We start from the raw sequence: 24995 nt of genomic DNA on the forward strand, positions 1-24995 counted from the left end.
GCTAAGAAAATACTATAACTTTGGGTTCTAGTGTAAGTTGTAATTCAAGTTGTAAAACAGTTTCCATTATGAGCCTCAGATTGGAGACCCTTTTTTTATTATTTTGTTTATTTTTTCTTTCCTGTTTTGGCTGACAGTTTGCATCTGGCTTGTTCTCTCTAAAGGTTTCTTTGAGTGTTTGTGCTCTGTGGTTTTGTTCTGGCCTTGGAAATCAGGAGGGTGATGGGAATTAGTTCCCTCATCTGACTGAATTCTATCCTTTCTTTTATAGTGGGTTATAGGAAACATTCCAAGCTAGATGAAAAATTTGCATTAGAGAGAACTTGATAGCTCTTTAGATCTGGAAATATTTTGGTATTGATAAAGCAGTCCTTTGGTGGAAGAGAGCCCTGAGAAACTGTCTCCCTCAGAACTTGACGTTATTTTCTTAGAACAAGGACTGTAAATAGTATCACAAACACTACAGGTTAGAGCTGTGGCAATTCTAACAAAATCATGTTTATAGGGAGACATAGTGTGTTTGGTAAACATTGTCAAAATTTGGTCATGGAGTACCTCCTCTGAGCCCTGCAACAGTAGGAGCAAGCCTCAAGAAGTGATGTTTTTTGTGTTTGTTTTGTGTATTTTTGGCAGTGTATGTGGGTTTTTTAAATGGATTTTAATACTTTTCTTGTTTGTATGGTTTCTTTCTGAATGCTACAGCTGCATTTTGATCACTTTAGAGAACATTTTACTAATCACCTAAGCATCCTAAGGTTTTTCCTTCCAGGCTACCAAGTGGCTGGGAGCTTGCAGGACCTGAGTGTTGGACAAAAGGCAGCCAGAGGAAAGAGCTGAATTTGCAGCAATGTTTGTTCAGGGCAGGCATTTCCAGCCGGGCATTTCTGCCCTAGCTGGGACAGGATTAAACTCTTGGAGTCTTTGCTGTCTGGGATAGCTGGAGTGCATGTGCTTTCCTGAGCGAGGGCACCAGGCCGTGAGCGCTTTGACCTGAGCTGTTTGCCTGTGTGGGTGGCTGGACAGTGCCTAACACAGTGCTGATTTGGGCATTTGGTACCTAACACAGTGCTGATTTGGGGCCCCTGAGTGGTACTGCAGTGTAAATAAGAAATAAATTGATGCTGAGCCGCACTCTCACGCTAAGCCTGTGTAAATCCATTCAGTCCCAACAGCCTGTTGTTCCAGCCTTAATTACTGTTCAGTGTGAGCTTCCCCCAGTACCCAGACCACATTGGTAGCTGGTGGAGAGGCTGCAGCCTTATCTTTTGCCTTCCTTTGCAGAGTTAGCTCTCTGGTTCCCTTGGGCTCCTAATTGAAGAATTCATGTTGAGTTCCCATTGGCCGCACATCAATTTGTGCCTCTCTGAGCTCTGGGGATGCCCCAAACTCCTCTAATCTGCCTGGAGTGCAATTCCATAGGGAAGGGCTGCTTTGGCTTCCTGTGCTTCATGCTGGGCTGGGTCCTTAGGACGTGGCTGGTGGGGAAGTTGTGTGAGCTGCAGGCTTCCTGCTCACCCCATGTGGGCATGTCTGCCTCACACTGTCCCTGTGTGGTTTCTTCAACTGTTTCCCGTTGGGAGCTGGTGACATCATTTATATTTTCAGTGATGCAGAAAAACTGCCTGGCAAATCCAGCCTTGTTCATTTGTTCCTATGGACATCTTGTACCTTGAAAAATAACCTGCAGAACATCTGCGTGCAGGGGTGTGTTTACTCATGCTATAGATATCCACTATGAAGTTTCTCCCATCTGTGCTTCTGCCTAGATGGATTAATTTAATTTATAGCTTGCTGCAGCTGCAGAAGTGGGAGTCTGTCTGTTCTACCCACAAACCCAGGGCAGGCTCTTGCTCAACCTCTGCTCCTTTTTCTAGCATTTTTCTGAGGTTTAGGATCTCTTTGATCCTTGGCTTGCCTAGGAAGGAGTGAACTGTGTAAACCTGAAAGTAATTGGTTGTTCTACTCAATAAAACAGGCTCTCTGTCTTCTTTTTCCTGCAGTAGCTTAATTTTTGCCATGATTTTCCCCCTTGCTTTGCTTTAACTGTTGGTGTTTGGGCATAGTAATAAAAAACGGGTAACATTGGGGGTATAAAATAGTTCTTTATAAATACTGCACATGTAACTTCCACATCCTCCACATCTTCTTGCTGTAAGCTTGGTCTTTTAAAATGCAGGAAACCTGATAGCTTAAGATAAATGAGATAAAGCAAATTGTTGGTATCAAACCCAGCACTGGAAGGAGACAGAGAAGGGGCTCAGGGAGGAATTGCACTTCACATTTGCATGTGATGTGAGGTCAGATATGGCATTTGTGCTGAGTGGTGCTTTGGTGACCTCTGTCATTCTGTTGAATGACTAATCAAATAGATAGTTAAATGCCTTCCAGTCCAAATTGTTAGTCCTCCTTTCTCAACAAAGAGAAGAATAACACAATTTTAGCCCACTGTGCTGTTCCCTACTGTGCTATAGTGTGGCCCTCACAGAGGGCTTTATGTGAAACTCGGCATAGGGAGAAGATAATTAGACTGTTGCTCTTTTTTCTTACTGTTCTGTTAAATTCATGATGCACTTTCCTCTAACCAATGCTCATTATAGGTAATCTTATAAACTGCCCTGCTAACATACCTTAGTAATATTCTAATGATGAAGAGACACAGAAGCACCAGGCAGAGGATGATCTTAGGACCTGATTAATGATGTCCGCTGCTCCTAGGGGAAGAGGGTGACAAGTCCTTCCTGCTGGATGCGTGGTGCAGTTTCTTTAAATAGCTGTAACTCTTGCAGCTGAGCGAGGAAGGAGGATGAGGCTGTGTGCCCACTGAAGTGTCACGGGAGGAGTGGGCTACACCTAAGTTCTTGGTGGTCCTCTGTCACAGCGTTGAATGAATCATGACCTGGGGAGCTGGGGATCTTTTGTTTCAGTGCAGCTCCTCAGGGGTCCCAGCTTGCTCTGCAAAAATTGTCATTTGAGGGTAGGATGTAAACCTGCAGCAAATGCTAGGTGGGTTTTGGGGTACAGAAGAGGGTCCCTGTGGGTGGAGGGCGCTGCACAACCCCAGGCTGCTCCTTTTTTCTGGAAACTTCTTTCTTGGATTTGCAGAATTTTAAAATAATTTGGCATAGAGTGAGCCATCAGTTGCGAAGTGTGGGAGGAGTTGGCCTGCATTAAAGGCAGTCTTTTCTCACCACCCCTGAAATACAGAGCCTTCAGAGGATCTAGTGACTTTTAATTTTAGAAACAAGAACACCTTAGATCTGAAAGTACACCAGAAGCTCCAGCTCCGAGCCAGGCAAGGTGTAGAAGTGACAGTGCTGAAGCAGTGGAGTTTTGTCTTGAAGGACAAAATGTCTCTGCAGAGAGGGAATTCAGAAATTTATTTTGTTTTGCTTTGCTTTCAGGCTTATGGATAAAGATCTGAATTTCCTCAGCATCAGCAAATCTTGGATTTACAGCCTCTTGAAGACATCCACATGATGCTGTTAATATTTGTTAAACAGAACTTCCATTACTAAAAAAGCTACTTTTTTGGGATACTGTCTTAACTTGCTCATTCCCTTTTGCTGTGCTGAAGGGAAGTGCAAGAATTAAGAATAATCCTTCCCGTAACCCCTTCTTTCCTTTCCATATTTAACATTGAAAACATTAATACTCAGAAGCTCAAAGCCAGAGTGTGTATACTCTTTGAAAAACCATACCACCTTTTCAGGAATAGGAGGGTTTTTTGTGTGTGTGTGTGTTTTTTTAGGTTTTTGTTTTGTTATGTTTGGAGTTTTTTTGGTGGTTTTTTTTTTAATATATGCGATCAAGAGTGAGAAATTAAAAGGTGGCGAGATCTCATCTCAGGTGAGGTAGTAGTAATCAGTAGTGCCTTTTTGAATAGGCACTCCTCTTCCTTTTCATCCTGTCTGCCAAACTGCAGCGTTGTTTGCAGCATGCCTTTCTATGAAAGCTGGGAAGCCACGCCCGCCGTTAAGCTGCTCTTGGCTCCTTTGTTCCAGCCATGTTGAGGCACTTCCACAAAGCCAGAGGGATTGATCCCACTTTCAGGGGTCACTGCAGCCCAGGTGCCTTCAAAACCAAGGTGCCCCCCAGCTGGGACACTGCCTTTGAGCTGTTGTACCGGGGTATTGCTGGTGATGCCATCGTACCTCAGGGGCAGTGGGATGGGACCCATGCCCAACTCTCTTCCCCTCCACCCTCTCCCCTCTGCTTCTGTCCAGCAAGGAGAGGTATGCTGGAGCATCCTGTCCTGCCTGGCCCCCAGCATCTGCTCCAAAAGGACACAGACCTCTAACAGGACTTATGTTCTTTTCGTCTTGCCCTGGGATGTCCCACAAGGCATCAATCACCCGTATTTAGGCTACAGAAATTGAACTGCAGGATGCTGGCAGTCTGGTCTCAGCCTCATGCTAGAGGAAGAGGAAATCTGACTCAGCTTCCTTGGTTTTCCCTCAGCACCCATGATTTTGTCTCTTTGCTTCTCTGGTGTCATCTGCTCTCCTCTGGATCTGTCATGGCACTGAATGTGCCTGATGCTTCTGATGGATGTGTCCAATGCTGTTTCCTGGTCTCAAATGGCCACTCAGTACAGAGAAATTGCAAATACTCTTTTGTAAGGCATTAGTCCTGGTTCAGCTGTTCTTTAATATGTGATCTATCTGGAGCAGTTTTCACTCAAGAACATCAAAGCACTTTTAAACTAAACATTAATGAATTACGTCTGACAACATAACTATGGAGTTAGTATTTTTATGGATTAAAGGAAAACAACTGAAACAAAACAGAAATTTGAGTTGCATTTTCAAAATTGCACAGGAAATCTACAGCTGAAGTGGAAATGTGTCATCTCCTTCCAGACCTCTCTTCTTGACATGCATTGTCCCATCTCCCACTGTCTTGTGGTGACAGACACCCCAGATTTGTATGTGTGTTCAGGTGTCTCTTTCAATGTGCCTCAAATTGCTCAAGACAGTAATCCCCTTCTGAATTTATGTTTTGAAGTTTCTGCTAGTTTTCATGGCAAAGCTGGAAAACTAGAAATGGCAGGGGGTGGGGCGGGTAGGGTGGGAGATCAAGGTCTGGAGTTTATCCTGGGAACTCACTCCACTGGATCCTGGCAATGTGCACATTTCCATGTTGTCACCAACCCCAGGCCCATTGTTTTCGGGAGGACCTTTCTGATGCTTCTGTGTTCTCCTGTAAGCCCTGTTAGAGCTACCTGCTGGGTTTAACAGGAAAAAGAGATGGTTGGCATGTTTTTCAATGCAAAGGCAAGGTGCAAATGTCTGCTCTTTATCTGCTGGATGCTTCACATCTGAGGTAGTGAAAGGTGGTATGACAAAACGATTTTTTTAAGGTAGCAGATTTAGCAGGATAAGGCTTGAAAAGAGTAGAAACAAACTTTTGAAAACCGAGAATTAGAGGAGTGGTCAGAAGGGTAGAAATGCAGATGCTGTTTGGGTCAGACTGTCACTGCATGCATGAACTGGATGAAAAATGGTAGCAATGCTAAGATCTTAATGTGTATAGAAGTTTCTCCTCAAGTAATTTTATGTGTGCAGAAGTCCTCTGGTACAGCTGTTGGTTTCAGAAGTGATTTGGCAGAGAGCTTATGGTCTGCTACAGAGTTTTGTGGAAACATTTAATGGATATTTGTTACTTAAGTTTTAAATTTTTTGTTACTTGTACTTTTTCATAGGCCTTAACTATCTCAGTTTTGTAGACTTGAGAAGCAAGTTTTGGATATGGCAGCAGATAGACAACACAGAAATTTTTTGTCTTCCCATCTTTGAACATCAGGCCCTATTTTTTGCCTCACTGAATTTGAGGTACCTGTATTTTCATGAAGACCTTCCATCACAGCCAAAGTGATGGGAAGGAAAGTACAGCCAAAGTACAGTCCAGTCCTGGAAGTGTCTGTGTCTAGCTGTGGTGGAGAGAATAATCATTAACTCTCATTAACAGCATCAATAAATGGATAAGCCTTCCTTAAATCTAGCTTTGAGGAACCAAATTATCTTAACCTTACATTGGCAATAAGGCACCAACACTCTGGAGGCAGTGTTTTGTTTTTTTTTTCCCCATTAGGAATGAAATTTGGCGCTCTAAAGGGAGACTCCCCTGTGCAAAAGGCACATAAGCAGGTTGTGATGGTAGATGGGATTACTAAATGCTGCTCATCCTTATAATCTCTTGTGTGCACACAGTTTTTTCCTGGACTTGTCTGATGTAAGGGCCTGCTGTCCTGTGTTGACTTCCTAGTCGTGACTAGGCAGGGACCTTTTGTGAGGATTAATGGTGCTGGAAAAAGTCCTCTTTTTCCTCCTCCCTCCTTGCTTTTTCTTTGACTGTTCCTTCTAGCTTTATGGAGGGGATGCCGCCTCCTTTGTCATGGCATGTGCATGGGAAAGATTTTTGTTCAAGTTTGGATGTTCAAAGAGAGCAGAGATGTGAAGAAAGAAGCTCCGTTGGCTTGGAGAGTTTTGCCACCCTCCCCTCCCTCGGATGATTTTGAGATTGCTCGGAGTGAGTGTCACATGGGATCCAGTATCAGGTAATCTTGATTGAAGAAAGGAAGGCTTTGCTCATCATTCACGAGGTGATTCTAGCTGGGGGAAATGAAATCCTAACAATACTTTATTTATTAGGTGTTCTCTTCTTGAGATTCTGTTTTCTGAGATGAAGGGAGTCGTTATGGCTGGGAGTACTGAAGATCTGATGTGGAGGAAGAGATGAAAGATAAGGCTGTACTTGCACCTACATGCCATAAATTCAGCTCCCTTGCCATTGACCCATCCAGAAGTAAAAACACAGTCTCTTTTTGTTTACAGCTGTTACCTCCTATCTTCCAGAGTTCTGCCAAAGCTGTAGCTGGCATGGCTCCCTAGGGTAGCTGTGCCAAGCCAGACTTGCAGACCTCCATCTTGGTTCCTCCCTCGGGCTCATCTGTCCTCTCTGCTGTTTTTGACCCACTCTTTCTCTCAGGTCTCCTCCATAGTGCAGCCTGGAGAAATGTAATCCAAAGGCCTTCTTTTTAAGTGAATTTCCTTGAAGGAATCAGACTTCATGTAAGCATGTCATGTATGTCTCTAGTTTGTTTGCTTGGAAGGTATTGGCACAGGCTTGCCTATGATTTCTATACTAAAATTTGTCATTAGTAAGGGTGTACTTTTTTGCTAAGTGTGTGACACATTCACAGGAATCATAAAAGAAAAACAAAAGAATGTCTGCCTGCAATGAACATGAAAATGAAGACTGGAAAGCTGGAGTGATCTACTTCAAATATCCACTAGTCAGTTTTTCTGTTAATTTTCAATTGCTTGTACTGTAGCTAAGGATGGTTTTTGAAGACTTTAATGCAGCAGTCAACCAGACTTCACTTTTCTTGCTTGCCACCTCTTGTTGAATTTCATCCACTGATTCCAGTGCTAGCTATAAATGCAAGTGGCAAACACTAGAATTAGGTAGATTAAACCTCCCTTAGCTACAGACTTATTCACATAGTGGAGAAGTGTTGGGTTTCTTCTATTTTTTCCTTTTCCTCTGAAATAGTGTCTCCTGAAATTCTTGAACTAATGAGCAGTCTAAATGGAAGCCAGGCATTATCATTTTTAAGTTTGTATAGAAGATAGTTTGTAAGCTACTGAAGTGATAGTAAAAATGAAAATAAAAAGCAGTCATCAAAATCCATTAAAGTAAAACCAAACACTTGCTATATTTTTTTTCTTAAATTGAGTGCTGATGTTTGCCAGTAACTTGTATCTGCTTACTTTCTTTGTCCCAGTCATTAGGTTTCACACAGAGGAACCCTTGCTCCGTGCTTCTTGCAGATATTTGGATGTTACGGCTCCTCAGTTTTAATTCTTTGCATCTTGGATGATTCTATCTCTGATCTCCTAGCTTTGCCTCTTTCTTGGCTGCACTTAGGGTTTGTGGCAAAAGTCAGAAAAGGAAGTCCTTCTACCTTTCTGCTGGTGGAAGGTACAAGCTCCTTCCCTTCTTTCTGCCATATGGGCATCTTAAATGCTTCCAGCTTTGAATTCTTATGTTTATTTGAACTCAAGCCCAGCATAACATCCAGTTAAGCTTTGGGGGTTTTCTTGATGTTTCAGATGGAAATTCATTGGCAGCTTTGAGCTTTGTTTTGTTTATTTTCTTTCCAGGCATCTCAGTTTGGGATGTGCTGTAGCTAGATGATGAGAAAGTGCATAAGATCCCTGAGTTTTTTACTTGCCTTTTTTTTTTTTTTCACTAAAACAGCCTCTCAGGGCTTGATCTAGGTAGAATACGACCTTTGGGACAGACCTGTGTACCTATGGGTACACAACTGACTGTCCTTCAGATTGTATTACCCTTGGGAGGGTAAGAAAGCCCCTGGCTTTCCCTTGGAAAGAGATGGTTGTGGGAGCCTGCCTCCCTGCCACAGACAAAGTCAGGCAGAGGTGAGTGATGATGGAAAATGTGTTTTGGCATGTACATATATGACTCTTTGTGTGTTTTTCATCTTCAGTGATAGTGGAGCAGCATTCCAGCCAGAGTTTAACAACTTTGCCAGAGATGGCTCTGCCAGGGCTGTGCTTTGCTGGCTGTGTCCAATTCTCCTTTCCCTTGTGCCCTGTAGTTCCTGGATGTCAGTATTTTCCCTGTGTGTTGAAGCTGTCATTTAGCTCACCTACTGGGCTGGTGGGTGGGATTCTGACTTTTATCAGGGTCTTCAAAGTCAGAGTAGGTGATGTGGATGGTGAAGTGGTCATTGATGCTCAGGGTCAGGTATTGGTACCATAGTCAGCCCATGGCTTGTCTGTGTGTTTGATGGGGCTGCCCCACACTTGCATAAATATGCATCTATCCATGTGTGTGCCCATAACTGACAGCACTTTTTGGCTAAATTTTGTCTTGCATGTGCTTTGCCTGGTGATCCATGGTTCAGTGAATTTGCTTTAAGTGTTAACTATTGCTTGTGCTTGTGTTTTGCAAAACAAGTGCTTGGACTTGTTCTGAATTCTACTTTGACAGCAGTTGCAATAGCTGTGCACTGTATAATTGAGCAATCTATTCCAGCATTCCATCTTCATGTTTTCAGTGCAGACACATGATTATAATAAACTGTAATGCTTTTTCAGTAATTAGACAAGTGGCTGTAAACTTACAAGGCGAACTTTAAACACATTGGAACTTTTGTAAATCCAGTTTTATTACAAATTTAAAAATAGTTACTTTGTTTTAGCTGTCCTCATAGTGGTGTAAATTGGGACAGGCACATCTGGGGTGTGTAGACCCCTCCCCAGCATCTTGGAAATCCAGTCCTGCTGGTGATACAACATTCAGACTGGTGGAAAGGACTTTGTTTTCTTTCCCTGATGGGAGAAGGGAGTAGAAGTAGTAGGGCAGCATCACAGCTGATTTAATTTTGTTTTCAGTGCATGACACTTAATTGGAAGATTGCTTAATTCTAGGAACTGCTGTTCTGCACCACCATACCACATAATGTAATTAGGTCATGGCTGCAGTGTTTGGTCGGAGTACCTGATTGACACAACTGTTTTCCAGATTCAAACGGTGATTTGTTTAAATGATGGGTAGCTTTTCAGGCAGCGTTGCTCAAACTTTGTAGGTAGGTTTCCACATGTCCTAGGAAAGTGACTGAGCAGAAAGCTTAAAACAAATGGAAGCCTACTAGTCTTAAAAAAAAAAAAAATTATTTCCAGTCACCCCTCTTCAATCCTTTTTGTAAGGTTGGAAGTGGTGGAACAAATGGGAAAAGATTAAGTTTGGCTACAGCTTTGGCATTATGTATATCTGTGTTTTAAGGATTAAAATTTTTTAAGATTTAAATTCTGAGTGGGATTAAGCAGTATTTGCACTTGTGACTTCTAACCGAAAACTTGCTGGAGGTTTCCAGGCTGTTCCTGTAGTCTCTGAGCTGCAGTAGCTGAGATGACTGGTTATTTTGCCAAGAGCCACGCAGCAGGAGGCAGTGTGCTGGCTCCAGCTGTGCTGCAGTCCAGATGTGTCTGGGTGCATCTTTCACAGTCACCTGCATCTGCTCTTGGAGATACCAGTGTATCAGCAGAGACATGGCATCTTTCATGACTGCCTCTTTGGAAACCAGCCAGCTGGGGATGGAAACTTTGAGTGTGTAGGGTGCTCCTCAGTCAGGGCTGATTGATTGCTGGAGAAATATTTTTTTGTTTGCAGGGGGCTGGGACTTTCCATCTGAACTGTTTATAGGTTCCCATTTCTGTATTTAGGGGAGATGAGGTGATGGGCCCAGAGATGATGAGCCTGCTGTAGTCATCAGCAGGGCTGGTCCACTGTCTGCTTCCTGGCCCTCAGTGAGAAGTGCCCCTGCTGCCTCTTCTGTTTATGTGAGCATGGCTGCCAAGATGTTTGCAGGGCCAGAGGGACAACTTTGCTGCCCATGTGGGTGGAATGTTCTTCCTTTCTGTTTGCCACCTGAGAAGTGGTGCAGTATTACCTGGGGTCAGTGGTCAGAAACAGGTCTGACACACTCTCAGAGATCCATGTGACAACAGCCAGTTTTATGGTTCAAACCCAGTTTATATAGGGGGTTTGAAACACCTGGTTTAAACTGCTGATTGGTCTGCTTGAAACACTACCCAGCTCTTTGACCAGTGAGATGTCTGCAGCTTAGGATGGAACACGTTTGGGTGAAGTCTCTGTTTAGGTTTGAATCCAACCTATCCTTGCCTCATCTGAGGACTTGTTTTGAGAGTCTGATATGACCAAATTTATTTGGCAACTACAGGCTAGCTGCAGCAGTGACAGTGCAATATTCCAGAGGTTTCATGGATAGTAATGCTGAACTAAACTGCCTGGCTATAACTGGCTACAAAAGTATGAGTTGTGCTCCTCAGCTGAATTTTGATCCTTGCTCCTCTTTTGCAGTCTAGGGCAAGAGTAAGTTGGCTTATTTGTTCCAGTTTACCAAATGATTTACAACCAAAAGCTTGGTCTTTCTGACTGGCAATTTTTATATTACATCTAATGGCAGTTGTGGTCCAGAGCAGTGACTTGTGGTTTGCAGGAATGGCTGATGTTGGATTGTGAGCTGAATAACAGTTTTGTGTGTGTTGTGCTGTCATGAGAAAAGAGCTTTTTATTTTTCCCAAAGTGCAATTGTTACTAGAAAAACTAAAAAACTCTTCAGTGTATATCCTACCTACAGCTACAGAAGGTGTGTGTGGTGGGGACTAAAATCATAGAATCATAGAATTGCTTAGGTTGAAAAAGATTTTTAAGATCAAGTCCAATCATTAATCAAGCACTGCCAAGTCCACCACTAAATTAGGTCCCCAAGTGCACATCTGCATTTCTTTTGAATACCTCCACAGATGGTGAATCCACCAGTTCCCTGGGCATCCTGTTCCAATGCCTGACCACTCATTCTGTGAAGAAATTATCCCTAATATTCAATCCAAACCTCCCTTGGCACAATTCGGCTCCATTTCCTTTGGTTTTGTCCCTTTTTTGCTTAGGAGAAGGGACTGACCCCCACCTTGCTACAGCCTCTTCTCAGGTGGTTGTAGAAAGCAATAAGGTCTCCCCTGAGCCTTTTTCCCCAGGCCAAGAACCCCCAGCTCTCCCAGCATGTGACCTGTGCTCCAGACCCTTCACCAGCTCTGGGCACACTCCAACACCTCAAGGTCCTTCTTGTAGTGAGGGGCCCAGAATAGAACGCAGGATTTGATGTGTGAACCACTCTATTGCTGATATAGGCCAGGGTGCTGTTGGCTTTCTTGGCACATTCCTGTGTTTCCTGACCCTTCTTCCAAAGATCATAAACTCCTTTCTTCTCTAAGTTCCACCCAAAGTGCTTTATTCAGCCAGGCTTTTTCCTTTTCCCTGCCAGTTTGTCTTGCATCACATGGGGATGGGCTGCTCGTGTGCTTTTGAGATTTGCTTCTTCTAGAATGTCCAACCTTTCTGGACCCCTTTGCCCATCAGGGCTACCCTTGCAATGGACTTTGTCAGCCAGTTTCTCAGACAGGCCAAAGTGGCAGTTCTGCTGCCCTCCCCCTTATTTGTTCAAGAACTGAACACTCGTTATAATTTTGTGACTGCTTTGCTCAAGAGTCCTCCAACCATCACATCACATCACCTGCCAGTCCTTCTCTGTTCACAAACAGCAGTCCTACCAGGGCAGCTTCCCTAGCTGCCCACTTTTGGCCAGCTGCACCAGGAAGTTACAATCTTCCACACTCTCTGAGACCCACCCAGACTATTTCTTCTCTGCTGTGTTGTATTTCTAGCGGACGTCTGGTAAATTAAAGTTCCCCATGAGAATAAGAGCCGGTGATAATGAGATGACTTCCAGCTGCTTGTAGAATATTTCATCTGTCTCTTCATCCTGGTTGGGTGGTCTATAACTCCTACCAGAATATCTGTCTAGGCCTTCCCTCTGATTCTTATCCATAAACACTCCACCCTGTCATCACCATCATTAAACTCTAGGCAGTCAAAACACTCCCTAACACAGAGGGCTACCCCACCACCTCTCCTTCCTTGCCTGTCTCTTCTGAGCAGTTTATAGCCATCCATTGCAGCTCCCCAATTGTATGAGTTATCACACCATGTTTCTGCGATGGCAACTCTATAATAGTTTTCGTGCTGTGTAACTTCCAGTTACTCCTGTTTGTTGCCCTTGCTGTGTGCATTGATGTAGATGTGCTTCAATTGGTCTGATTCTGCTGCCTTTTCATGGGAAAAAGCCCTGATTTTTGTGTGACCATTCTCAGATACTTCTGTGGTTTCCAAAACACCAGTAACCCATTCCATCTTTGCTGTCATGTGAACCTCTATCTGCAGCCTTCACTAGGACAGCAGACTGAAGGACCTTGGTAGCACACTGTCCCTCAAACACTGGCATGGTTCTCCCAGGTTTATCTCTAATGACTCTGGTTTTTTCCCTTTCCACTTTCTAGCCTAGTTCAAGGCTCTTTCAATGAGCCCTGTTAACTGCTGCCCAGAGATCCTGTTCTCCCTTTGAGAAAGGTGTACCCTGTCTGTTGCCAGCAGGTCTGCTGTCATATAGACTAACCGATGTCCAAAACCCCCAAAATTCTGCTGGGGACACCAGGCTCAGAGCCAGGTATTGATCTGCTGACTCTTCCTGTAGAAAGAAACCTAACAAAGCCTTTTGCACCAAAATAACTTCTGCTAAATCTGTGTTTTATTTGTACCCTGAGTTCACAGCAAGACAGGTAAGGACCAGCTGCAGTGGCAGCAGTACTGCAGGCTTGCTTTGCAAGTTCTCCCAAGGGATTTCTTTCCCTTTTTGTTTTCCACAGCTTGGTCTGTGGAAGCCTGGAGTGTGTTATTTAAGAGTGGTGAACGTGTTTTGACTAGTTTTTGTGAGGCGCTTGGTGTGTTCTTGAGTACTTGGTAAAAAAATCATTATTGGAGAACACAGAGCCTCCATTTCCTTAATGCTGTTCTTTTTCAGTGGATTAACCTGTGTGCTGAATGTGTTGCATAATGGCTTTTCTGTCCTCTGGCCCTTTCACATAATAAACATGCTGGCCACAGACTTTGGGAATGCAACTTTCATACTACCCAGGTACCAGCAGAGAGGAAATGGCATTTATTTTGGTCCTTCTTTTGCTAAATAAATAAATAAATAGATAAATAAATGGCTTTGTAATTGCTGAGACTGGGGAGGTGTTGTTACTGACTCTGGTATAGAAAGGGTTGTTAGTACAGGCTTGAATTTCTGACTCAAACTCCTGCTGACAAAGCAGAAATAGTTTGAGGTCTGAAAATACTGCCTGAGTATTTGAAAATAGTTGTGTGGACACAAAGCTGTTTACAGATCACTCGCTGGCTACCAGCCAGTTTCTCAAGGACAAGGTGGTTTAGATTTTTTTTCCCTTTAGAATCACAGATGTACTTGGCAGGTTATCAGAAGATAAAAATGCTGGAAATAGTCTCCTGGTGCGAGTCCTCATTTAATTAAAACATAAAACTTTAGGCCAAATGTTGCTTGTAAGCATCATGGTAAAATATTTCTGAAATTGTTCTTATGTATGGGGTTAGAAAATAAGGCATGGTCCCCATTCTTTTCAAGAATGCTTCATACTTTAGTCCTCCTGCAGCATACCTTGTGCTCTACAAAGGTGTATTTTGGTTTCAGCAGTTTTTGCCTGGCAAATTCTGGCTTCCTAGTCCATAGAGACAAGGAGATGTAATTAGAACTGGCACTGATGGTGTTTGTAACGTCTAAAGGAAAGAGAATCAAATAATAGAATATCCTGAGTTGGAAGGGACCCACAACTCTTGATGGAGTGTCTCCCCTCAGTAGGAAAAGTGAAAAGCTCCAAGCCATGCAATTCCAGCCCTTTTTGTTGTATGGGATAGCACTGGAGAAGTATTAACAGTTGGAATTTACTTTATATGTGTGTATATATATAAATAAATGTACATTTAAGAGTTCATTAACTTTCCTTCTTTAATGCTAATGCTCCAGATTTTTTTTAAGGCTGCCAATGTGAAATCTCTCATTTCATCCATGTTGAGATAACATTCATTACACAGCCTGATTTCCTTGCTCTGCTCAGCTGTATTGTTTTGCTGGGATGGTCTACATGGAAATAGTTCCCCATCCCCTTGCCCCTCCTAATATTAAGCTAGCAGCTCCTCTCCATGTAGTGTGTTTGTTAGCATCTTGGATGCAGCTAGACAAAAGGTGGCACTCTTGATGGGGGCAGCTATGAGGCAGTGTGTGTTGAGCTCCTCTGTGCAGCAGCAACCCCAAAAACATAGTAAAAAGTGAAATAAAAATCAGCAGGGGCAACAGTTCCTCCTTTTCCCTTCCCACTATGTCTTTTGCATTTACAGTGAGGTTTTGTGCCTTCCTAAACAATTGCCCCATCCATTTAGCGCTCTCGAAATAAAAGAAAAAGTTGATATCCATTTATTACTGCTCCTTGCTGCTCTCCAGGAGGCTGCTGGACATTTCAGGATGGTGCCTCAGGCAGCAGGACCTGAAGCAGCATAGCTGGACACTTGCTGTCAGTGACTGCTGGATGCTGCCCAGGGAGGGACACTGACCTCTCCCTGCCTGGCAATGGCTGTCACCCATTTCTTGCAGTGGGTCTCTTTTGACAGTGGATGGAATGCAGCAAGGCTGGTAGGGTGTGTGTGGGCTTATTTTTCCTTCTGTCATGGTGTACGACCTCTGACAATGCCTCACCACAATGCAGGCTGCTTACAAAAGTGGTGGTGCTTGGAGGGGCAGGGACTAACTAGGGTTTGAGTACTAACTTTTCTTTCTCCAAATAAAAGTATATATTTTGTGGCATTTCTGTGTACTCAGTGCCTAAATATTTAAAATTGTTGAGGACATCTCACCGTCTCTTTCTGAAGGGGTGCGGCCAGCAAAGAGGTGGTTTCTCTGCAAGTTGGTGGTGAGTGTGCACAAAATGAAATGGGTGCAGACTTGCCTGGGTATGCAGAGGGCCTTGGTCAAAAGGTGTCACTTGCTCCTTTCAGTTGGGAAGTTCTGCTCATCCAGGGTGATGATTACATGTCAATATGAATTCATTTAAAAAGCAGTCAAACAAAGAGAGGCAGCCCCAGGCTTTATTCATCCAGGCTTATTTTGATGTCACTCTGCAGAAGGGATGGAGAAACTCTGCCCTTTATCTGCCATCTTTCTCAGCTGCAGAAGCACCTGCATTGTTTTAAAGCCCCTGTCCACCCAAGTGGGGGCCTTGGTAGGTCACTTTGGGCCCTGCTTGGTCTGAGGTAGGAACCCTGTGTGGTGCTGGACACCTCTGAAGTGATGCTGGGTGGTTCTGATGCCATGTGGCAGGCACAGGGCTTGCTCTGGTCACTTGGGGTGGTTCCCTTCAACCTGAGTAACACAGTCCCTGTTGCAGGGACTTGCTGGCCATGCCACCAAACTGGGCCTGATGCTCCTTCAGGCAGTGGCCAAGACTCCATGAAAAGCCTTTTGTGGTGAAAGTGCCTGTCAAGGTGTAAGATGAGAAATCAGCAGCAGTCTGCATTAACAGACCATGTAATTTTGTATCTACAAGTACATGTTTTATAATCTTGATCTAAATTACTTTCTTGATGTTCTCCATCTGGCTCATTTTTAATTATAGTTGCCAGAAAGAAATTGTTCTACGTAAAAGAGACCATTGCAGGGCATCCAGACAGACAAATCGGTGTTAGGAGGGGTGTGTTTAGTGACTGGTAAAGCCATTAAGGTAGGGTGAAGAACTGGTTTGAATGGGGGCCAGCTGATTTTAGGTGATGTTTCCAAAGGAAGCCAAATGTGCTCTAAGCCAACTGTGTCCACGTGGGAGGTATGCCTCTATTCTGATTTAATTATTTTCTTTTGTTTAAGTTAGTTGGGGATTTTTTTGTGTTTTTCAGTAGTGTGCTAACTAAATAATCTAGGAAGGTTTCAAACCAGAAAAAAAAATACAAGGATTAATAAAATCTTCTTTTTGGGCTATCTTCTGAGGGTGCAGACTCTATTCTAAGAGAAAATGAGTGATGGTGGTTTCAGTAAAGGTCACTAAATCTGGACACAGTGTGGTGGTGACTGGAAGAATGGGATGATGACTTCAAGGATGGCTCTTGAAGAGGGCATCGTCCAGAGTGGGGTCTCAAGCCAGTTAGCTCAAGAGCCCCTTTAGAAGCAGTATCTGGTGTGGTGCAGGAAGCTATGGTGATCACCTGCAGAGCAGCAGGGCTTGATGCAGCGCCCAGCCGATGACTGAGGTGTCTGGCAGAGGGGCAGCACTCAGCACAGTGTATCTTCCAAAAAGTGTGTGAAGTTTTTGTGGCCTCCTGTGAAAACGCATGGCAGCCTTGCTGCCAGTGTTGCCAGCAGGCCCCTGTTGGTCAGCCTTTCCTGCTTGGTATTTGAGGAATGAATAACAGGGAAATCTGTAGCCTTCACTTGGTAAGGGAATGTTCTGTGCCATTTGAGCCAGGAGATGAGCAGTCTTGAAGGGATCCCAGTTGGCTGAATGGACTGCAGTTGACAGGACTGGATTAACAAAGGACCATCCATAGTCTTAAACTGCACAGCTTCACTCCTCTTACCCTCCCCTTTCCCCTGCAACATCCCCTTCTCTTGCTATCTTTTTTAATCTATTGCCAGGTGAAGTGTTTCAGTGGCTGTGAACTGAAACCTGCATGAACGTCAGGCCTCAGGCAAATCTTTCAAAGCTCCTTGGGGAATCGGTGTTGTTTTCCAGGTGAATTGTCAAGAGAACTGCCTGCCTTTGCAGTTCTCTTTCTGTCTTCTCCCATCAGACCAAAACATCTCCTGCCGGTGGCTGTGTCGAGGGGGGTGGGCTGCTGGGCAGTGTGCTGGGAGTCAGCAGAGATGCCTCCTGACTGAGCTCTGCAATGGACCTGTTGTTATCCTGGGAAAGTTAGATTGTGGCTTTCTGCCATGCTTTTCCCACCATCCTTTCTCCCCCCTCCCCTTTCTTTTCTTCCTATTTAGGCAATGAGCTGTTTGGGAGAAGGAAATGCCTCTGATAATGTATATCCAGCATCTTTCACAGTGGGAAAGCTACCACAAAACTAGGAATCAAAGTAAAAAGTCAGTGAATAGAACTCTCTTTTTTTCTTCCTAGTGGGAAACATCTTTTCACTCTCTACTCAGAAGAACAAAACCGATAATAACTGTGTATCTTTCTGTGCATTATTTCACAGAATGCAGTACTATGCATGAGTAAATTGTCATTATTATTTCTTCAATAGGCAGCTAGTGAGCCTGTGGATATCAAAAGCAGAATAGAGAGTATGTTATTTTCTGTTTTGCTTTCCAGGCATTTGATATCAAGATTTAGACAGAAGGAAAACACAAGAGCTCTGTCCTGTCTTTGACTTTATAGTGACAGTCTTTACAGCTCTGGTTGCTTTGGGTTTAGAAATCATCTAATGGGATGACTTCTTCTTGTGTATTTCTGCAGTGATTTTCCTTGTTTTTGCAGTCAGTTTTTTTTGCTCGATTTTATTCTGGAAGTACTTTTCATGCCAGATAAACATTATCCTTTTTGTTTACAAGTTCATCTCCTTTGCTGGAACATATGATTATTAGAACGCTATATCAGTAGAAATAGCATAATTTTGGCTGCAAATGTAGTTAGGTAGACTTTTTGCTTAAGAACACTTTATTATTTATTTATTATTTAAGTTTTTGGTTTTGACCAGGGAGGTTGTTTTCACTTTGTGCCATTCTGTCTTTTTGCCTGTCAAAAATATGTTCTGTTTCCTCCACAAGCACTACTCCCAGTGCTTTTCACAGGGTAGACCTGATCTTTTCAGGGGGTGGAAAAAAATGCCACGTAGAGTCCAAGTTTTCACAATGCAAAGTTGATCAGTCTACACCTTTCTATGTTGCCAAGTGACAGAAAGAGCTGATGGTAAACATGCCCTGGAATAATAAGTTATCATTTATTGCACTGGGGCATGCAACCCAATAACAGAGGGGTTGCTTCATGGCCTGTGGCCTCAGGCTGGTAGGAGTTAAGAATCAACTGAATGAGAAGTGAAATGGAAAGTTATGTTTGCCATCGGGGCATTGTACAGCACTCACTACTAAGAGGTGGTGCTGTGCTATTTTCACTTGATGGCATGTCTAAATCTGCTGCTTCTGTGTGCAGCGTGGCAACTGAAATTGGATTAGTTGTTCGTTTGTTTTTTTCAAATCAATTCCTCTTCTTTCTGCAACCGTCAGCATAAGAATACTGGGAGCTGGGAGAAGTTTACCAAAGACTTAATTGTGTACAGGGCACAGGATAACCCAAACTTGCAAGTAATGAGTCACAAATGGTGCATTCCTTCCTTAATGTGTGATGTTGCCCCACATGCTGCTTCCATGCCATTTAGCTGGGGAGCAAGCTTCCAGGAACAGCCTCCCAGAGGCACGTTAATACACAGGTCTGAAACTGTGTTAGTAGGAGAATACCTTACTGTGACATAAATATCTTGGGTAATTGGGGAAGCTAGGGTGGGGAAAAGAGGTAAATTAACTGATGGAATTTCTTTTGCACTTAATTTGCATAGTTCTTTGATAACATTAAGGCACAAGAGAAAAAGAGCACCATGAAAAACAGCACATAACACCACTTGCCTATGAACCTTTCTAAACTAAAAATTTTACAGTAATAATGTGTGCAAAGTAAGAAAGAGGCAAGAAGTAGGTGTATTAACTGACTTGGAGGGTGTGGGAAGACTTGAAATTTATTATGTTCTGCAGATCTTGGCAGTCTACCACGGATTCCCCTTGCCCCTCTGCTTTTCAACATGCATAAAGCCCACTGAGATGAGAAATAAACACCATATTGCTATCAGACATGACTAGGAATGTGCTTAAGTAGTGGATTCAGTTTAAGATCCAGTTAAATGCTGCAGTATTGCTGTGTTGATGAGAAGAACTACAGTTCTATGTATATGAACTTGCAGTCATCTGCATGAGAAGAAAGAGGACAAGATTTGAGGTTGGCAGCCTCAATTCCATTGACTTGCTCATCCCAAAAGGCCATTTAAAAATGCAGTGGTACAAGTAGCACTCTTAAAAATATTCTTAGGCTGCTTCCTTGGGAGGATAAACCAAGTGCTTTAATATGAATAGAACCGTGAAATGAGGGAGAGAAAAGTGGGGAGAATGTGTAAGAAACAAGAAGTAGTTCAGAAATTTTGGTGAATAAAATCTTAATGTGGTCTAAATGAAGGGAATGTGTTGGCAGGCTCATTTCCATGGGGACAAGCTGACAGTGCTGATGTTTTCTTGTGGTTCCCATGCTGAAACCCAGTAAGAGGCAAACTCTCACTCCCAGGATGAGGTAGCCTTTTCTACCTGTTGCTGTGCCACTGTTTGAAGAAACCTCTGCAGCTTCCTCAGTCCAATGGCTTTGGAGACAGTCACCTTATGCTTAGCAAGATCCTTCTAGGTTGCTGTTGTCTACATTGCACGTTTCATATCCACACAGCATTCTGGCTGTGGGACAGTATCTTGTGATCCTCAGCCTCTGATATTTGGCGCCTAGCAATATTTTAAGAACCTGCTGTTTTCAGTTCGCATGGGTTGCATTTTGCAACCATATTGCAGAGCTTTTCAGATATCTAAATGGTAATTGCTAACAATTTGCCTGGAGAAACAAAGCTGCAAGAAGCTCTGCCTTGCCATGGGGATGCCTGGATGCCCTGAGGGGCCATGTGTCCACACTGCACTAAAGCAGAGGCCTCATTCTGCATGAAAAATGCTATCCCAGTGGAGAGGTGTTGCTGAGATGTGGTGTCTGGATGGAGCCTTGATGGTTACTGCATTTGTAAAGTGCCCTGTGAGCAGAATTTAAATAAATTTTAATCCCAGGAGATTTGAGTTCAGAGGGTTTCTCCCATCTATGATTTCTGCAGTTCTTTCTTCACATTCAATCACATTGCAATTTTATTACTGCTCTCTTTAACACTGACAAATTTTTCCAAAGCAAAAGCTGGCCGTGAAAATCTGACGATTGGTTTCCAAAATGGGAATGCTTAGCCATTTCATGTTGCAAGCAAAATTATACCAGCATGCTAATAGTTTGACAGGTCTGTTCTTGAGCAGAGCTGTTAAGCAAATAAACAAACAAACAAACTCTCTGCTCATGCTTATATGCTGTGCTTGTGGTGTTTGTTTTTTCCCGACCTCTGAAAATATTTTTAATGAAAAAAGAATGTGGCTTCAAATGTCTTTTTTACCTCTCTCATATAAATTAATGTCATGCAGGCCATCCCTCCTCCTCCCCATATGTTGCAGATTTTTAGAGTATGAGTGCTCCATACATTATGAAAAGGGTATTTGGAGTAATTTTAAACAATATTCTGAAGTGACCAGGGTTTAAATTTGGTCTGGGATACTGAGCAGACCACACTTCCCACACTCTGCAGTTCCCTTGCTTTCAGTCCCTTAGGAGGGTTATGTGGAAGCTTTTCCTCTCCCAGAAGAAGCAGAGTGAAACATGAGCAGTGGCTGTGTTCTGCTGTAGCTGGCCCCAGATTTCATAGGGACACTCGTGGAGGCACCAGCAGGATCCCGTAAAGCTGCAGGGGAAATGTGGTGGGGCTGGTGCACATTAGTCATCCTGAGTGGGCCAGTCTCACAGGGAGGAACATTGACTTCAGAAAAGCTGTGAAGTCGAGCACTTGGAAATTTTAGGTGTCTCTCTGGAAATAGCAAGCCCACCAGTAGTTAGTAGATTTAAAAAGACAAATAGAGTAAAAATTCCATGAAAATGGCATCCTGTCCTGCTACTTTGCTCTTCTGCATGCCACATTTTCTGCTTGAGTATATCCTGCCACCATTTTAGCACCTCCACTTTGCTGCAGAGTGAATGGGGAACTGTATTTCACTGCTTTTAAAAAAAAAAGTTTCTCTCCTCAGACCTCCTTAGTGTTGTGAGCATTTTTTCTTCAGAGATGTCTTTGTTTCTCTGTTATCTTTAGCATATTCTTTTTGTACCTAAAACTGCTCTTCCCATGTCCTTGGGCTTTCAACTTCCTTCAACAAAGCTGGAAAATGGGGGCAGAGCTGAGAGTAGGCATTTTTCCACCTCAGTGTAAGCCATTTTCCCCTCCTTCCTTGTGGCATGGTAAGTCTTGAGGAGAGGACCACAGGCTTTTGTCATTAGGCAGACGTCCATGGTGGGAAATTGGAGTTGGAAATCTCCTGGGCTTGCTGAAAGACTTTGGTTCAAGAAGTAGTAAGGTCAAGGTCAGGTCAGTGTTGACTACTGCACACGTTACGACCCCTAACTTTGTTTCAAAATCAAAACCAGCTTGAGACCAAGCTGTAAAAAGAAATGCCTGTGGTAAAGCCAGTTTACAGAGCAAGCAAAGCCTGAGCACAGTAATGTATTTATAGAAAGCACGTGGATTGGTTAGTAAGGGGGAGAGTGAAGCACAAGAAGAGTTGTGGAAGAAAGCTGAGGCAGTGAGTTCTGCAGCATTTCATCCTTTTGAGTGCACCAGTAATGCCTGGCCATTACTTCCATGGAGGGCATTGTAAGGTGTGAAAGGGTCAGGATTTCTCTAAAGAGACTAGTGGTTTGGGGTGCTTCAGTTCTGGGGTGCCAGTCTAAAAAGACCTTGTAAAGAGGTTAATGTTAGTCCAGGCAAAAAGTACACTATTCATGTCCATCGTATAGGTTTCTGCCTAGGAAACTCAGAAATTGGTGAGGAGAGAAATAAAGGAACTACGACTTCAGTTAAATGTTCAGTTGCATTCTTATCATTATTTGTGAAAAAAGCAAAGACATTTAATGGGCATACCTGTTGCTAGAGAGCTTGACGGATGCAGATAAGAACATTTGGAGATGGTGCTTGGGGAAGTGGTTGGGAGCCTGGGCTGTTTGACTGGTTTAGGATAGACTGCTGGGTGTTACACTGCTGAGTGTAACAATGGAGAGTTGGAAAATACCAATATTGGGACCATTTCTAAGTGCTTGTTTAGGAAAAAAAGTACACAACAGCTAATTGATGTCTCTACCTCGTGTAAACATACATTGGAGAGAAAAAGGCTTTTGTTAGAAGTCAGCTGAGGCGAGTTACAGCCCACCAGGGCTGGAGGGGCCTGCCATGCAGCTTGCCTCCCAGCCCTGTGATCTGCATCCTGCTGGCTCCAGCTCTGTTTTCACTGCAGAACAAACCAGTTTAATTTCCTGGACTGCAATCCCCTGCCCCACCCCACAGTTTGCTTTTTTTCTGTGTTAACTTTCTGCCATTTTAGTGATCTCAATCAGCTTATCATATGATACAATGAGTGCCAGAAGGAGCTCAGTGCTCCTGGGAGAAATATGTGACAGGAGGCTGGAAGGAGGCAGAGGAAGGAAGGGTAGGAGCTCCCTGCTGCAGGAGCTGGGATCTATTAACTCAGCTCCAGATGTACTGAGAAACTGTACCCGTACCGTGGTGCAGCTGAAGGGAGATGACGTCTTGTTCTTGTCTAGCCATTGTGAGACAGGCAGAGAGAGCTCTTGCAGGTCTGATGCATCCCTTGCAGAAACCCCACTTTTTTCACTTGGAAAGACCAACCAGTGAAAAATGTCCTAAGTCCTAATCATGGGCTAATCATGCTTACTAGGTAAAGCATGTAATATATCACCTAGGTACTAGGTATTGGTTCATACAAATAAAACATGCAATACGTGGAATTTATTCTGGCATGCTCATAGTCAGTCATTACTGACTATGAGCTTTGTTAAAGTAAACAGAAGGGAAGCTGTGAATATAACCTGTTTGTACTTGATAATCATCATTTTAATGTGGAGAAAAAGAAATGGGCACTACAATTTGAAGAGGAACACTTTAAATTTGTTATTGTTGTTTTAGCTATCTAGAGCTTTTGTGGTATTTCCTAGGAAGTATCAGAAGGGAAGTATCATTGCTGGGGAAAACCCAGTGACTGGAACTCTTGTCCAAGTGTTTTACTCTGTGTTAGCTGAAGGGATGGGTGAGATGCTGGTGCTGACTTTTCTCTCTCTCTCCCTTACCAGGGTCGCCATGTCAAAACGGGTCAGCTGGCAGCCATCAAGGTCATGGACGTTACTGAGGTGAGTAGAAGAACCTTCTGCTTCATTAGCAACTGTGTAAAATTTAATCATGAGATGGTATAAGGCTTACATCATATTTCTGTTGAAAGGCATGGTCCTTGCATGTGAATGTTTGCTCTCTGCTTGCAGGACCTGACCTCTCCAGTCCATCTGCCTGAGATTTCTGTGTGCCTCTGTGTTGGGGCGTTTGGCCTCCACAAATTGCATTGTCCAGTCCCAAGGCATATTGGATGCATGTAGCACTCTCTTAGTGCTACAGAAATTTCTTAGAAGATGGGGAAAAGGTTGAGATTGCTTGCTTCCCACTTGTTTTCTCTGAAAAATATCATCTTGCTTTTACCAAAGAAGAAGATGAGGTGTCAGCTTGTCGTAGAGGACAGTGTTCTCCCTGGTACATCTGCAGCCTACAAAGGGCATATGTTTATTCAAAGGAATGAGTCCCTTGTCGTTCCAAGAAGCCTAAAAGCAGAAACATCTGCAGGAATGATGAGCAGATTGCTAACAGAATTCAGCAATGTAAAGTAGTTACAGTAACTGACCCATGGAGATTTACTGTGGAGCTTTAGATGGGAAAGAGGGGAAATTAACCCAGTCAAAGAAATAAAAATATATGCCTATATTTGAATCCTTGGGCATCTTGCAGTTTATGCTGTTCAAAAAGCAATCAGTTTAAATTAAGTTTTCAAAACAGATGAAGAAAAGCATGGGCTTCTCCCTGTTACTCTATTTGTGGTATGTAGAGTTCCATTCACAAATTAACAACTTCAAATTTAAAATCAGATGAGATACTCCTATGTGATATCTGCAAAGCTTGACTGATACTGCTCTTCTGGAGAGAGTTTGTGCCTTTTCAAACTGTCATATTCTTCTGAGCTCCTCAGTCTTGCACAGGGGGAATAATAACATTAATGCGTGTATATTGTACAGAGCTGGGGGTCTTTGGCCAGGATGGTTATAGCAAGCAAAACTTCTGCAAGGATATTGCTGCAGAATATTTTATAGCTTAGTGTGGGTATAGGTGCAGCAAGTAAAAATGGCCTTGGACACAAGGTCCTAGATGAGTGGTGGGGTGTAATGGGTAAACAGGCAGGAGAGGAGGAAAACAAGAGACAGGGTTAGGTCAACTGATAGGGCTTCAGTCTTATCTCTGAATCTCTAGTGATCGATGGGCAGTGTGACTGTTGCTCTCTAACTTCAGCTGTTGTGTCTGCCAACAGCTAGATTCCTTTTTTGTCAGATGGCTTGATAAAGATCAATTTTCAGCTGAAGATTTTCAAAGGCTGCCTTCATGAGGAGGCAATGCTTTTTTTGCTGCAGTTAACAAGCAGAGAAACCAAAGAGGAATGAAGGTACATTGACACACAGTGAATGTTCTTTGCACAGCAAATGTTTTCATCTGTGCAGCAGTTT

General features: G+C 43.3%; 1 protein-coding gene across 4 annotated transcripts in view; it reads left to right on the forward strand.

Moving 5' to 3' along the window:
* Positions 1-24995, forward strand: part of MAP4K4 (mitogen-activated protein kinase kinase kinase kinase 4) — a 163360-nt gene that overhangs the window by 55422 nt on the left and 82943 nt on the right. For all 4 annotated transcript variants that reach the window (XM_066545248.1, XM_066545249.1, XM_066545250.1 and 1 more), the window contains exon 3: positions 23529-23585. In XM_066545248.1, coding sequence (XP_066401345.1) covers positions 23529-23585 — 57 coding nt within the window. The remainder of the gene's footprint in view (positions 1-23528; positions 23586-24995) is intronic.

Source organism: Molothrus aeneus, chromosome 2, assembly GCF_037042795.1.
Source record: "Molothrus aeneus isolate 106 chromosome 2, BPBGC_Maene_1.0, whole genome shotgun sequence".
NCBI classification, from domain to species: Eukaryota; Metazoa; Chordata; class Aves; order Passeriformes; family Icteridae; genus Molothrus; species Molothrus aeneus.